The sequence below is a fragment of the Perognathus longimembris genome, chromosome 5, assembly GCF_023159225.1.
Source record: "Perognathus longimembris pacificus isolate PPM17 chromosome 5, ASM2315922v1, whole genome shotgun sequence".
NCBI lineage: Eukaryota > Metazoa > Chordata > Mammalia > Rodentia > Heteromyidae > Perognathus > Perognathus longimembris.
This window is the reverse complement of record NC_063165.1, coordinates 50,225,386-50,238,548: the sequence shown is the minus strand read 5'-3', so window position 1 is coordinate 50,238,548 and position 13,163 is coordinate 50,225,386. Positions and strand designations below refer to the sequence as shown.

The 13,163-nt window shown below is 50.4% G+C and overlaps 1 protein-coding gene across 1 annotated transcript in view; it reads left to right on the top strand.

Annotated features, from left to right (window-relative positions):
- The first annotated feature begins 1,407 nt into the window (after positions 1-1,407).
- Heg1 (heart development protein with EGF like domains 1) overlaps positions 1,408-13,163 on the top strand; it is a 93,177-nt gene continuing 81,421 nt past the window's right edge. Inside the window, exon 1 of the mRNA XM_048345831.1 lies at positions 1,408-1,708. Coding sequence (XP_048201788.1) covers positions 1,408-1,708 — 301 coding nt within the window. The remainder of the gene's footprint in view (positions 1,709-13,163) is intronic.

Here is a 13,163-nt window from a genome sequence, read left to right as displayed (position 1 = left end):
CTGCATAGCTGGAATGACAGACTCAGGCCACCACACCCTGCGTTTGATTGGTTGAGATGAGGGGGGGGGAAGGAGGGTCTTATGACACAGTCTCAACTATGAACTATGGACCCTCCAACCGCCAGCCTCCACAGTAGCTTTACAGGTGTGAGCCACGGTGTAGGGCTTCCTTCTAGCATCTTGAACTGTTTCTCCATGTTGAACCCCCTGTTGCTTCACTTACAGACTAAAGTGATTGCAGTCTTCTTCATTTAGGCATTTTATTATTTGTTTACTGGGAGGGGAATAAGGACACACATGGGACTTTTATTTATCAAGAAAACTTGTTTACACTAAACCTTTTGAACCACTCCCCCGAAGCTTTCCTTTAAAATTCAGTGAGGTCCCGTGCATCCCGGTGTTTTAATTTGTAAATCCGCAGCCCCCCCCCCCCCCGCCCATTTTTTTCCCTGATGATGTGTTGGCAGGAGCCCAGTCTGAATTCACAGTTTTCTTTTCCCCACGGCCCGCTTGGGTGTCCGGGCAGTGACATGTGGGCAGAACCCTGGTGTGAGCCCAAGGCAGGGAGGGGTGAGGCAGGAAGGGAAGCCAAGCTCCGGAGGGCGGAGGGGAAGGTGCGGCCCCCAGCCCTGTGCCGGGAGGGTGGGGGTGGGGAGTTAGAGCAAGTTCAGCCTCGGGGCTGGAGGAGACCCAGGCTAGGGTGGGTGGTGGGGTTGGGGCCGGGGTGCAGCTCCGAGCGCGGAGCTCGGGCCCTCAGGCTCCCCTTCCCTCTCCTGTCAAAGCGCTCGCTGTGATGTGGTCCCTGCCCATCCCTCCACCCGAACCCGGCTGTCCACAGACCCACTGTGCGCTAAGGGGGCTGCGAAATGGGCGCCTGGTTCCCCAAAGCCATTTTATTATTATTATTATTATTATTATTATTATTATTATTATTATTATTATTATTGTTGTTGTTGTTGTTGTTATTTCTTCTTCTTTTTAACTCTAAATGTGCCTTCAAAGCCCAAGCGAACCAGCGATGCTCCGGGGCGTGTGCGTGAGATGCGAGCTGCGCCGAGGTTCGGTTGACCTCATCCCGGGGACCCGGGCCAGGCGGCGATCCCGGGCCGCCCCCGCCCCCTTCCTGCCCTCTCTCCGCCCCCGGGGCCCCGGCGCGCGGGGCGGGTGATGTCAACCGAGGCGGGGCCGCCCTCCCGGGCTCATTAGCATGAGGCTGCGCCGCGGGCCGCCCCCGCCCGCCCTCCCGCGGCTCCCACAACTTTTGGGGTGGGGAGCCAGCGCGCACGCCGTCCGTCCCGTTTCGGTCCTTGCGCTCCGGTTCGCCCGGCGCCCGGCGCCCGCCGCCCCGCCGCCCCGCCGCCCCGCCGCCCCGCGCCGGGCATGTGAGCGCGGGTGGGTGCCGCCACCATGGCCTCGCCGCGCGCTTCGCGGTGGCCACCGCCGCTCCTGCTGCTGCCGCTGCTCCTGCTGCTGCTGCCGCCGCCCGCCGTCCCCGGAACGCGGCGGGAGCGGCCGCCCTCCCCGGCCCGCCGCGCGCCCCTCCACGACGCGGGCCGGCCTCGATCGCCCGCCCGCGGCCCGGAGCTCCAGTCCCCGCCCTGGGAACGCCGCGGGCCCGCGTCCCCCGGCCCCAGCCACGCGCCCCCGCGGCCCGGCGTCGCCACTCGGCGGGGACGCTCCAGCGGGGACCCCCGAGGCGGGAGCGCGGGTGAGTGAGAGCCGAAGCCCCCTCCACCCCGCCCCACCCCCATCCCGACCCCAGCCCGGGGCTCTCTCTGCCTTCCCCGCGCGGGTGGGACCCTGAGATCGGGGGCGGGGAGTGGGCGATACCTTCCCCCTCGGTCCTGGATTGGGAGGTGTTAGGCATCGCACCTCCTCAGCAGCTTTGCAAGAAAACTTAGATCTCCCGTGGGGACCTCCTGCCCTTCCTTTCATGAAACAAAAGCAAAAACAAAACACCAACCAGAAGAAGCAGAAAGAAAGATCTCCCCAAGCGCCTCTCCCATCCTGGGGGTGAAACTTCCGGCTGCTGTCCCCCCCACCACTCCCCCTATATAGTGTAGAATTGATCTCTCCAGATACAGAGCCGAAATAACGGGTTTCCAAAGGGTTTTCGTCGCGCTTGGGATGTTGGGAGAGACAAAGGATGTATAGTTTGAAACAAAACGTCCGAATGGTTCAAACTCTAAAAGCAGAGGAGCTTGGGGTGGGGGTGAGAGGGGGGGTTGCTCCAAGGCTGAACCCTTGCTAAGGCAGTCGCTGACCCAGGCAAGTCCCTGACCCTTTTCCCCTGCCCTTTCCTGTCCCCGTCAGAGGCAGGGAACTGACCTGTCCTGCTTGCCTTTGTGTCCAGCTCCTTTTTCTGGACTCGAAGAAAATGCGAAGCACTGGGTGGAATGGGAACATCATGTCACTGTAAATGTGGGGATGGCCTCTTGAAAAAACAACAACAACAAAAAAAACAAAACCCTCAGTTTCTCCATTTGTGCCATGGAAGTAAGGACCCGCCTCTGACTAGTGTCCCGGTGATGAAGTGACAAAAATGAAAGTAAAAATAACAGAAAGTGCCCTGAACAAAGTCAGCAACATGGTGTGTGAGCCTTTGTCTTTGTGCAGTAAGTGACACGGGCCACCCCCTCAAAGAGGGTCGTGGAAGACACTCCCTGGCTGCTACACTGGGCATCGATTGGGAGTTTAGGTGGCAGTCCATGAGATTTTTTTGCCTAGTTTTCAATCCACTAACTTTCTCTTATCTCACAAACTTTCCAGTCTGTCAAGTAGCTGGCTTCCCCCAACCTAGGGGTGTTTTTCTAGAGTTAAGTAAGAAAAGTCCCCCTCTGCCTCAGGAATAAAAACCTCAACTCCATAGTCGGCAAGATTCCACCCTTGCAAACTGTCAAATCTGTCAATTTTTTGAGTCACTGGCTTAAGATAGATGGAGAGATAGTAAGGAAAGTAGGGGAGGAGGGGGGAGGCGACCAAAATCTTTACAAAACTATTAAGTGATCTTACAGATTTGTAAGGGATTAATAGGGCAATAGATCACTTGTTTCCCTAAGTTACAGGGGAAGAAAGCAGGATCTTAAAAGAGCATGTCCTGACTGTCTTGAAGTAGAAAAGACCACTGTCGTGGCCGTTTGTGAGTTTTCTAGACAGAGGAGTACTGGGAATTGAGGACATTTCAAGGGAACAATCAGAAGAAGAGGCCGGTGTCTCTGGCTGGTACTCAGGTCATCTTAGCCTAGGGGCCTAGGAAGGAGACATTCTGACTTGTGGGGGCCTGGTCAGAGGAGGATGGTACTGGAATCTCCCTCCTCTGGCAGGCAGCACCCACAAATTGCAGAGAGAGGGACTGTGGAGAGAATTGGGCTGGAGCAAAATAAGGTAAGACCAAAGCCTTATGTGACTCAAGCTTACCTTACTAGGTAAATTCTTTCTTATTGGGTTCATTTGAGGAACTGAGTGCAGTGGAGGCTTCAAGTAAGGGAGTCCCCCAAAGCAGTCTTAGTTCAGATGGCACCCCCCCCCCCAACACCACTTGAACGGTGCCTGCTCTTTCTCTGGCCTATGGCCTGATTTTGGTGTGGAGATGGTCAGAAGGTTGGACTAGGGGAGATGATGTGTTGAAATGGCAGAGGGTCCAGGCGTGACCTGTGCTTGTTTCCTGACAGTGGTATCACTTGGGGGAGGGGAAAGAAACAACCAAGCCCGTTAGGACTAGGTGATTTCACTGAGTCTGTCCTCTAAGAAAATTCTGAGAGCTTGCTTCTTGGCCCATTCTGCTGGACCATCAAACATCACTAGGGACTGGCAGTTACACTTAAGACAGCAAAGTCTGAAGCGGAAAGGACCTCCAAAGTTTCTGCGGTGCCCCTGTGCTCTGTGCATGTGCCTGCCTTCTCAAGCACCCTCCCAAATGGTCACCCAGCCTCTGTGTCCTTGCCTTTGTGTTTGAGGGGGTAGGGGTACTCTTTGTTACGAGCCCAGAGTCTGTGGTAGTAAGGAAAATGATGCGCAGCCACTTCTTGCTGTGGTTTAGGCTTCCAAATACATTCATCTCAGCAGCAGGGACCATCCATGCCCTTTTCTTCCATTGGCCTATTTCTAGCCCTTCACCTTGTGGCAGAGTTCAAGGTTCTTACTGCCAGAGTGACTGTGTTTTCATCGTATGTGTGTTTGATTTGTCTCTGCCATGTTGTTGCAAGTCCCTCGAGGGTGGCCCTTGTTTGTATAGCCGTTGTTAGGCTTTGGTGCCCACCTGCCACCCTGCTGTTGTTCTTTGCTGCTGTTCAGCCAGTGGCGACAGAAGGCTGGGACCTAGAGGTTTCCCTCTTTCTGCACATTTTCCTACCACTCCAGGCCTCAAAGCCACAGTGCTAACCTGGAGACTTGGTTTATAGGCTTGAGTTTTCCATCCATAGACTGGCTCTTCATTATGAGATGGGCAGAAGAGGAGTGGGGGTGGGGTGGGAAAGAGGCTGAAGTCATAATAAAAATCCTTACCGAAAAAGAACTTTCCCACCCAAAGGGGAAATGATGCTGAGGAGCTGAGAGCCAGCCCAAGGAATAATAATCTTAGAAAAATGTGGCTCCCTAGAGTAAAGGAAGCGCTTTGAACCCAGCCCCTTCTGAGCTGTTAAATAGCTGTCGCCTGAATTGCTCTAACTTTGTGGTCCAATGTCGTCATTTAGCTTGGCTGCCCCAGCCCCATTACAAGGTGCAGTGAAGACTGCCTTGGGCAAGAAGCAGCCCCCTCAGAGAGTGGCATTCCCCAGGAATGTGGTTTCTATCCTGGGGGTGAGGGTTCCCTGAAAGCCTGCTTGCTTTGCTGAAAGGTGCCCCATACAGAAGGAGGGCTGTGGGGAAGGGCTTGTGTGTTTAAAAGCCACATCCTCTTAAAACTTGCAAGAACCCGTTTATTGCTTCCCTTGGCCTGTGTGTGAATGCTGAGCTGAGATTTTTCCGCCCAGAAGCTTGAGTGAGTGGGGGGAGCACAGGGAGGCGGGATGTTGCTCCATGCCAGCTGAGTGTCTGAGCCGTTACTGCCTCCTAGTCCACAGAGTGCCTGAGCTGAAGCTCTGCCCTCCCGGTGATCTCTTTGCCTCCCAGTGGCTCTGCCCAGCTGGCTGATAAAGCATCCAGGAGTTAACTAAAGAAAGCAAAGAGCAGATGGAACTGCAGTGGCCTTAGCTAATATTGCTGCCTTCTTCAGTGGCTTTCCTCTGTCCCTGGAGTCCCTGCCATTGAACAGGAGGTTTGAGCTGCAGCAAATGCCTCTTTTGTTGAAAAGCCCTGGGGAGGCAACTGGGAAGGTGGCTAATTTTGCCCCCTCTTTTGGCCCCCTAGCCTTTGAGTGTCTTTGTATGGGTCCCCACTTGCAGGCTAGTGACTCCATTTCACCCTCCAGACAATACGCCGGTAGGGATAATGTGCTCCTTTTACAAGATGGCACGAGCAGGTTACGTGGGAAATTTAGAAGGGATATAGCCAAATCTGCTCATTCACCAATAGCATAAAGTCTCCCATTTTCTCACCTGTACAATGGGGCCACAGGTGTTTTAGGTCTCCAGCATATTCTGCAGTTCTGTATCATTCTTCCTTCCCTCTGCAGTCTCTTGCTTTTGCCTTTTCTGTAGAGATTGGGGCCTCAAATTGGAAGGCGGTGACAATGGCAATTCAGAGGAAAGAGCTCGTCTTTATATAAATGCATACTATGATTTAGGCTCTTATACTCCATGCCATATGTTTTTTATTCTGGAAGTAGCCACATTTATTATCAATCTAACTGAAATCATTTTTTTTTTTTTTTTTAGGTGATACGGTTTTAACTCAAGGCTTCATGCTTAGTAGGCAGTTGCTCTATCACTTGAACCATGCCCCTAGTTCTTTCTGCTTCAGATTTTTTTTTGGATAGAGTTTCATGTTCTTGTCTGCAGCTAGACTTAAATTTGGGTCCTCCTACTTATGCTTCTAGAGCAGCTGGGGTTACAGGGTGTACTACCATTCTCCATTTGTTTCTAAAGATGATGCACGCGCTCTCTCTCTCAAACTCAGATGACCTCATATCATGATCCTTCTGAGTATGTGGAATGAATTGTTGAGTTTTAACCCATCTTTCTCCTGGGAATGAAGAGCAGCAGCTGACATAATGGGCCATTGTTCGTTGTTATGAATACCTATATTCAGTGGGAAGAAAGGTTAAATTCAGGTAGTCTAAACTCCTGTAATATCTGTGCCTTCTTGTACCCACTCACTATCACCTTTCAAAAGCAGAAACAACACAGATACCTCTACCATGTATTCACCCCCCTCCCCGCTTTTTTGTTGGAGCATGGCAATGTCTCCATCCGCATCCCATCAGGACATATTTACTAAGGCCTTTCCCTGTGCGGGCGGTGCGGCGGCATGCCGGTGATATTGTAGGTTGTAGGAGCCTCCACGATGCCCCAGGGAACATCTTGTTGAAACCCAAGCATCAGTAGTGCAAACAGTGATGCATGCTGATTCATAACCACAAAGGGGTCACCGGGAGACCATGGGGACCATCGAAGGAATGGTTGTGGATAGCTGGCTGCAGCATCAGAGGGGAGACTGCAGGTGGCGCTGGAGAGTAGCGGTGGAGCATTGGAGAGTGCTAGCTCATGGGAAAAGATAGAGTCCACTTAGTTTAGGCCAGTTGACTAGGATGTGGGGAAGCTATTGGCATCAGCAGATTCCAAACAGACTGAAAAAGACAAAACAGGGCACAGTCAGGAATGGAATGATGGACCTTGAAAGAGAGAGATGCTTGCTGGGCAGGTGGACCTAGAAGGACCCCACTAGGGATGCTGAGGAGAGGGCATGGAGAGGATGAGCCCCTAGGAAGGCAGCGTCTTTCTTAGCTTTTCACGGTAAAGTCCGCAGCAGCTCCACTAGAGGAATTCTGTGGCCATTGGGAATGTGGAACTGAACTGCTGGTACTGAGACACCTGCACCAGGTTCAACCCGAGCAGGTGCAGGGGCAGACATTGAAGGCATGGAGGGGAGGAAACAAGTTCTACTTGGATACTGGACATCCAGTGTAGATGGTGAGAGGAAGAGGCTCTGCTTGGGCTCATAGGAGCTGGGAAGTTTGGAGGCTGGCTGTGGATTGGTAGCATTTGAATACAGCTCACAGTTTTAATTTACCTGTGCAAGGAAATCCAGAAGTATTTCTGGCTGGATTTGTCCTTTCCCAGTTAGAAGGCCTAGGGAAGCTGGATGTGTCGGTGCATGCCTGTAATCCCAGCTATTCAGGAGGCTGAAGCAGGAGGATTGTTGAGTTTGAGGTCTGTCTGGACTACAGAAGGAAATCCTATCTCAGTGAAAACAAACAGGAGCAGGGAGGTGAAGAAGAAGAAGGCCCTAGGAAAGGCCATTGGATTTGATGCTGAGCTGTTTAGTGGGACGCTCTGGAGGGCAGGGTGGGATCTGTCTGCAGCATGGACCACAGCAGATGTTGGCCTCCCTGTGGCAAAGTTTAACGTTGGGAGGAGAAAGGAAAACCAGAGAACCAACATCCCTCATTCCTACCCCCAGCTGGCTCAGTTCCCAGCTCTTCCCAGGTCAGGAACTGGCAGCACCACCCACTAACCCAGGAACCCAGGCTCCTCCTCCATCTGCTCCTTTCCTCCTCCTCTAAATCTTTGGCTGGGTGGGGATTCTTTTTATTTTGAATACACAATACCCACAATTCTGCACTGTTTCTTTCTGTCCTCTCACCCACTTTTATTCTCTCTCTCTTTCTCTCCCTCTCCCCCCTCTCTCCCCCCTCCCTCTCTCTCTCCCTCCCTCACCCTCCTTCTCTCCCCCTCCCCCCCTCCCAGAGTGATCTCCTTAGGAGGTAATTAAGGTCACCTCACGCTCAGGCTTGGCTTAAAACCTTCTATCATTGCCACCTGTCTGGACACTCCCCACTTGCTCTGCCCCCCACTTGCTCTGCTTCTCACTTGCCATCTATGCCAGTTTTTTGTTTGGTTTTTGAAGCAGGAAACCTAGTCTGTCCTTGAACTTCTCATCTTCCTGCCTCAGCTTCCCAAGTGCTGGGATTCTAGACATATGCCACATGTACCCAACATAGACATATTTATAAATATGCATATTCAACATGCCTATTTACTCTGTCTTGGAGGACAGTGGCAGAGGGATCCTTCTAGAGGGTGCTGGAGTAAATGCCATGACACAGGGCAAGCTGGCTGACTCAGGATTATAAAACAGGCAGGCAGGCCCCAGGGGAGCCAGATCATGGAGGGTCATGAGAAGGGAGTATAGGAGGGCAGATTTTCTTGTAAGTGCCCCACGGGGTACTGCAGCTGGCCTTAAGCAGCACATGTGTCAGGACTGTGGTTATGAGATCTCTTAAAGGGGCTGGAAGGCATCTGTGGAACCCATCAAAGCTGCTAAAAGTGGACACATTCTTTTTCCTTTATATTTTAGCTGGGGGCCACTTTAACTTCCCTGACAGAAAGGGTCAAATGGCATGGCAGACCCTGTGTGCCCAGCTCCTAGGGTTGCTGGAAGGCTGGGCACTAGAGAGGCTCAGATTTCCCAAGAGACCCCAAATAACAAGCTCCCCCGCCACCCCCACCCCCAGCATGAGGAAGGAACTGGGCTGCTGGAGGCAGGAATGGATTTGAAAAGCTGACGTGTTTTTTCCTCAATGGCTCTGTTAAGTGGGGAGGTGAAGGCCAAGGAAGGAGATAGGTGAAAGGAGGCCAGCGTGAAACAGACCAGATGGCCCTGTCACTGCTTGGAACTGAAGCAGTTAGGTTGGAGGATGGAGAGCGATGCAAGAAAGGGGTGCCTGCTGTAACCGGGGGAGCAGGGAGTGGGGGGTCTCTTGTGCAAGGCTTTGACTGCTGACTGTCTTGTTAAGCCCACACTGTAAAGCACTGTTTGCCTTCTCTGGGTGATGGGAGGAGATGGGAACAGCTTGGTGGGGTGGGGGTCTACCATATATATATATATATATATATATATATATATATATTTTTTTTTTTTTTTTTTTTTTTTTTGGCCAGTCCTGGGGCTTGGACTCAGGGCCTAAGCACTGTCCCTGGCTTCTTTTTGCTCAAGGCTAGCACTCTGCCACTTGAGCCACAGCACCACTTCTGGCCGTTTTCTGTGTATGTGGTGCTGGGGGATTGAACCCAGGGCCTCATGTATACGAGGCAAGCACTCTTGCCACTAGGCCATATCCCCAGCCCCAAGGGGTCTACCTTATAGACTCTGGGAGCACATGGCAATTGTTGCTGCCATGTGTTGAGACTTCGTGGGAGTAGGGGAATTACCCTTTGCTAGAGTGTAACTGGGAGCTCTGCTGGCTTTGCAGTCATAGCCCCTGGGCTGGGGTCACATGGCCTCCATTCAACCCCCCAAAATTGCCTCCTACCAGCAGTAGAACTTTGGGATGCTATTTAGCCTTTCTGTGCCGCTGGGTTCTCTTCTGTCAAATAGACTACTAATTCCTCAGGCATTGTAAGTGCCACCTACCTAGTACCCAGTGTCAGTACTGGTGATGCTACTGTGAAAACCAGGCCTGATTTACAATAATCGCTCACACACACACACACACACACACACACACACACACACACACACACATTTGCCCTCCAGGCATTTTATTGGAATGGGAACATACATGTTTAAAAATTTGTTTGCCATACTAGGATTTGAACCTAGTACCTTGGTGTTATACTACTGGAGCCACATACCTCCCTACCCAAATAGAGACCATTCTGAAAGCAAAGAGCCCAAGTCCATTCCAGGGACCCCGGTCATATTGGAGCAGTCGATCTTTATCTCTCCCTCCCTCCTTCTTTCCTTCCCTCCCTCCCTCTAGCTCTCTCTCTTTCTTTCTTGGCTGTTTATGAGTTTTGAACTGGGGGTTTCACACTTGCTTGGTTTGATTGCTTGGCTGGTGTTCTACCACTTGAGCCATGACTAATCTGGCTTTAGGCTGGCTGTTTCGGAGAAAAGTCTTCTGCATAGGATGGCTTTGGACCATGATCCTCTGGATCTCAGCCTCCTGAATAGGCAGGGTTAAAGGTGTGAGCAACTGGCACTTCGGTAGTGTTTGAGGGAGTCAGTGTGGTCAGGCCCACAAGCCACTCGCTGATGGTGTACAGTAGACCACTTCTGGATAGAAAGTGGGCTGTTTCTCTCCATCTCCTGCCTCACTCACCAGGCTGGTTTTTGAATCTTTGTCCCCCAACCCCATAAATAATAGCATCAAGAGAGTAAGCTTTTGTCTGTGTAGGTTCTATTAAAAATCAACACATTAAAAAAAAAAAGCAATGATGGCATCATTGGTATAGGCATTTTCTAATGGAGCTCTATGAAGAGGAGCATGGTCCTCTTGGGAGGAGAATTCTTATGGTTTGCAGGTGTTATTTATAGCTAGCCATGCCTCTGGTAATGGACTGCTGCTGGAGCTAGCCACGGTAGAGCCAGAGCAGTGCGATGACAGAGGCGGCTCAGGAGCTCCGAGGGTCAGAGGACTTTTGGTCTCACTTGTCACTTTCTGTTTTTTTTTTTTTTTGGCCAGTCCTGGGCCTTGGACTCAGGGCCTGAGCACTGTCCCTGGCTTCCTTTTGCTCAAGGCTAGCACTCTGCCACTTGAACCACAGCGCCACTTCTGGCCGTTTTCTGTATATGTGGTGCTGGGGAATCGAACCCAGGGCCTCATGTATACGAGGCAAGCTCTCTTGCCACTAGGCCATATCCCCAGCCCCTCACTTGTCACTTTCTGGATAGGTGGCATGGGACAAGTTCAAAATGGAAATAATAGTGCCTCTCTTACTCCTTCACAAGGTTTTTGAGGCGGGACAAATACAGTTCTGACTGTGGAAGCATTCGTAGACATAACAGTGATTGCAGTCATGAGCTAACAGTGACCTTGGACAAACGCTTTGCTCTGTACCTGCTCCCATATCTGTAAAGTGGAGATGATAGAACCAATTCGGCTAAGCCAGGCACTAGTGGTCCATTCCTGTAGTCCTACCTACTCAGGAGCCTAAGATCTGAGGGTACTGGTTTGAAGCAAGCCTCAGCAGGAAAAATCTGTGAATCTCTTATCTCCAATTAACCACCAAAAAGCCAAAAGTGGAGCTATTGCTTAAGTGGTAGAGTGCAAGCCTTGAGCAAAAGAAGCTCATGGACAGTGGCCTTAGCCCTGAGCTCAAGCCTCAGGACCAGCACAAAAACAAAACAAAATCAATTCTGTTGACTTCATCTTGTTATTGTAAGGATGAAATGAGTAAATCCATAGACTTGCTTTGTAAAGATGACTGTGCTCAGTTTGTGTTAGTCATTAATGCTTCTGAGGACGCATCAGGCATTGTTACTACTTTAGATGAGGCAGGGCTTCATGAGGACAGCAGAGAGGGAAGGATGAGTAGAAAGCTGTAGATGGAGAAAGAGAGGCCGTTTCTAGGAAATCTCAGTGGGCTTTAACAGTCCTCCATGTCTGTCTCTTGCCTCTGGTTGCCATGACTAACCCTTCCCATTTCTTCTGTCCTTCCCAGTGGGATGTTCTTCATGGTTCTGTCCTCGGCCTTCTACCTCCCACTCAGTTATGCAAGCATCTGTGGAGCCAGAGAGCTAGGAATACAGTCAGATAAGTCAGAGTTGTCTAGCAAGATAAGTCAAGAGTCCAGAGGAAGAGTGATGTCTCTGGAGAAGACTTCTTTGAACTGGTAGAGACATATCTCTGGCCCTGATTTCCTTCTTTTCTTTTTTTTTTTTTTTTAAAAATTGCATTTTCTATCCAGGAACTGGTGGTTCATGGCTATAATCTTAGCTACTCAGGAGACTGAGACCTGAAGATCATGGTTCAAAGCTAGCTCTGACAGAAAAGTCCATGATACCCTCATCTCCAGTTAGCCAGCAAAAAGCTGGAAGTGGAGGTATGGCTCAAGTAGTAGAGGGCCAGTCTTGAGCAAAAATGCCAAGCCCAGAGTACAAGCCCCAGAACCAGCACAAACAATCAAATAAAATTAAGTTTTTTTTTTTGACCAGTCCTGGGGCTTGGACTCAGGGCCTAAGCACTGTCCCTGGCTTCTTCTTGCTCAAAGCTAGCACTCTGCCACTTGAGCCACAGTGCCACTTCTGGCCATTTTCTGTATATGTGGTGCTGGGGAATCGAACCTAGGGCCTCATGTATACGAGGCAAGCACTCTTGCCACTAGGCCATATCCCCAGCCCCCTGTTGTTGTTTTTTTAAAGACAGACCTGAATCTAAGTATACTATTTGCTGTGTGACTGTGGGCAGATTACTCAATGTCATTGTATCTGAGTTCCCTTTTCAGAAAACAGGATAATAATGAGACTATTTTGGAGGACTATTATGAAAATCAGATGAGATAACTCATAGGAAATTCAGGTGGGTCTGATCTAGAGCAAATGATACCCAGATTATAATATAATATATTATGTTTGTATATAAATGTATATAAGTAATAGTGTCATATATGCCTATATTGCACTATTTTTTTAGTGTATTATAACCCTGCTCTGGTATGTCATTTGATTTAACTCCCTAGTTTTATTTCTCTTTCTCTCTGTAAGTTTCTCTCTTTGTTTTCTCTTTTCAACCCTCTTACATTCTTTTGCATTGATTTCTTAACAGCCTGTGCTAACAACTGAATTAAAAAATACACACACACTCAGACCCCCCCCCCCCCACACACACACAATAGCTGAGTGCCAGTGGCTCATGCCTATACTCCTAACTACTCAGGAGGCTAATACCAGAGGATTGCAACTTGAAGCCAGCCAGAGCAGGAAAAGCTGGAAATGGAGCTGTGGGTTAAGTGGTTGAGTGATAGCCTTTAGCAAAAAAGCACAGGCCCTTAGTTCAAGCCCTGGTACCACCCCCAACACATACACACATACATACACACACACACACACACTCACATTATATTTCAATAGAGAGGGCATTAGCTTTCCTAGATGAAGTCCACTGAGCGTCTTAGTAAATGTTTCATTTCTCCCTCTAACTAAATTTGACTTAGTTACCACTGAAGGAGTCTCTCCATGGTGAATGCCACCCAGAGGTGCCAGTGACCAGGCCCCTTCCTCCTCCAGCCCTGGCCTCCAAGTCCTTTGTGCCAACACTTCCATTTTCAACAATCTCAAGCCCT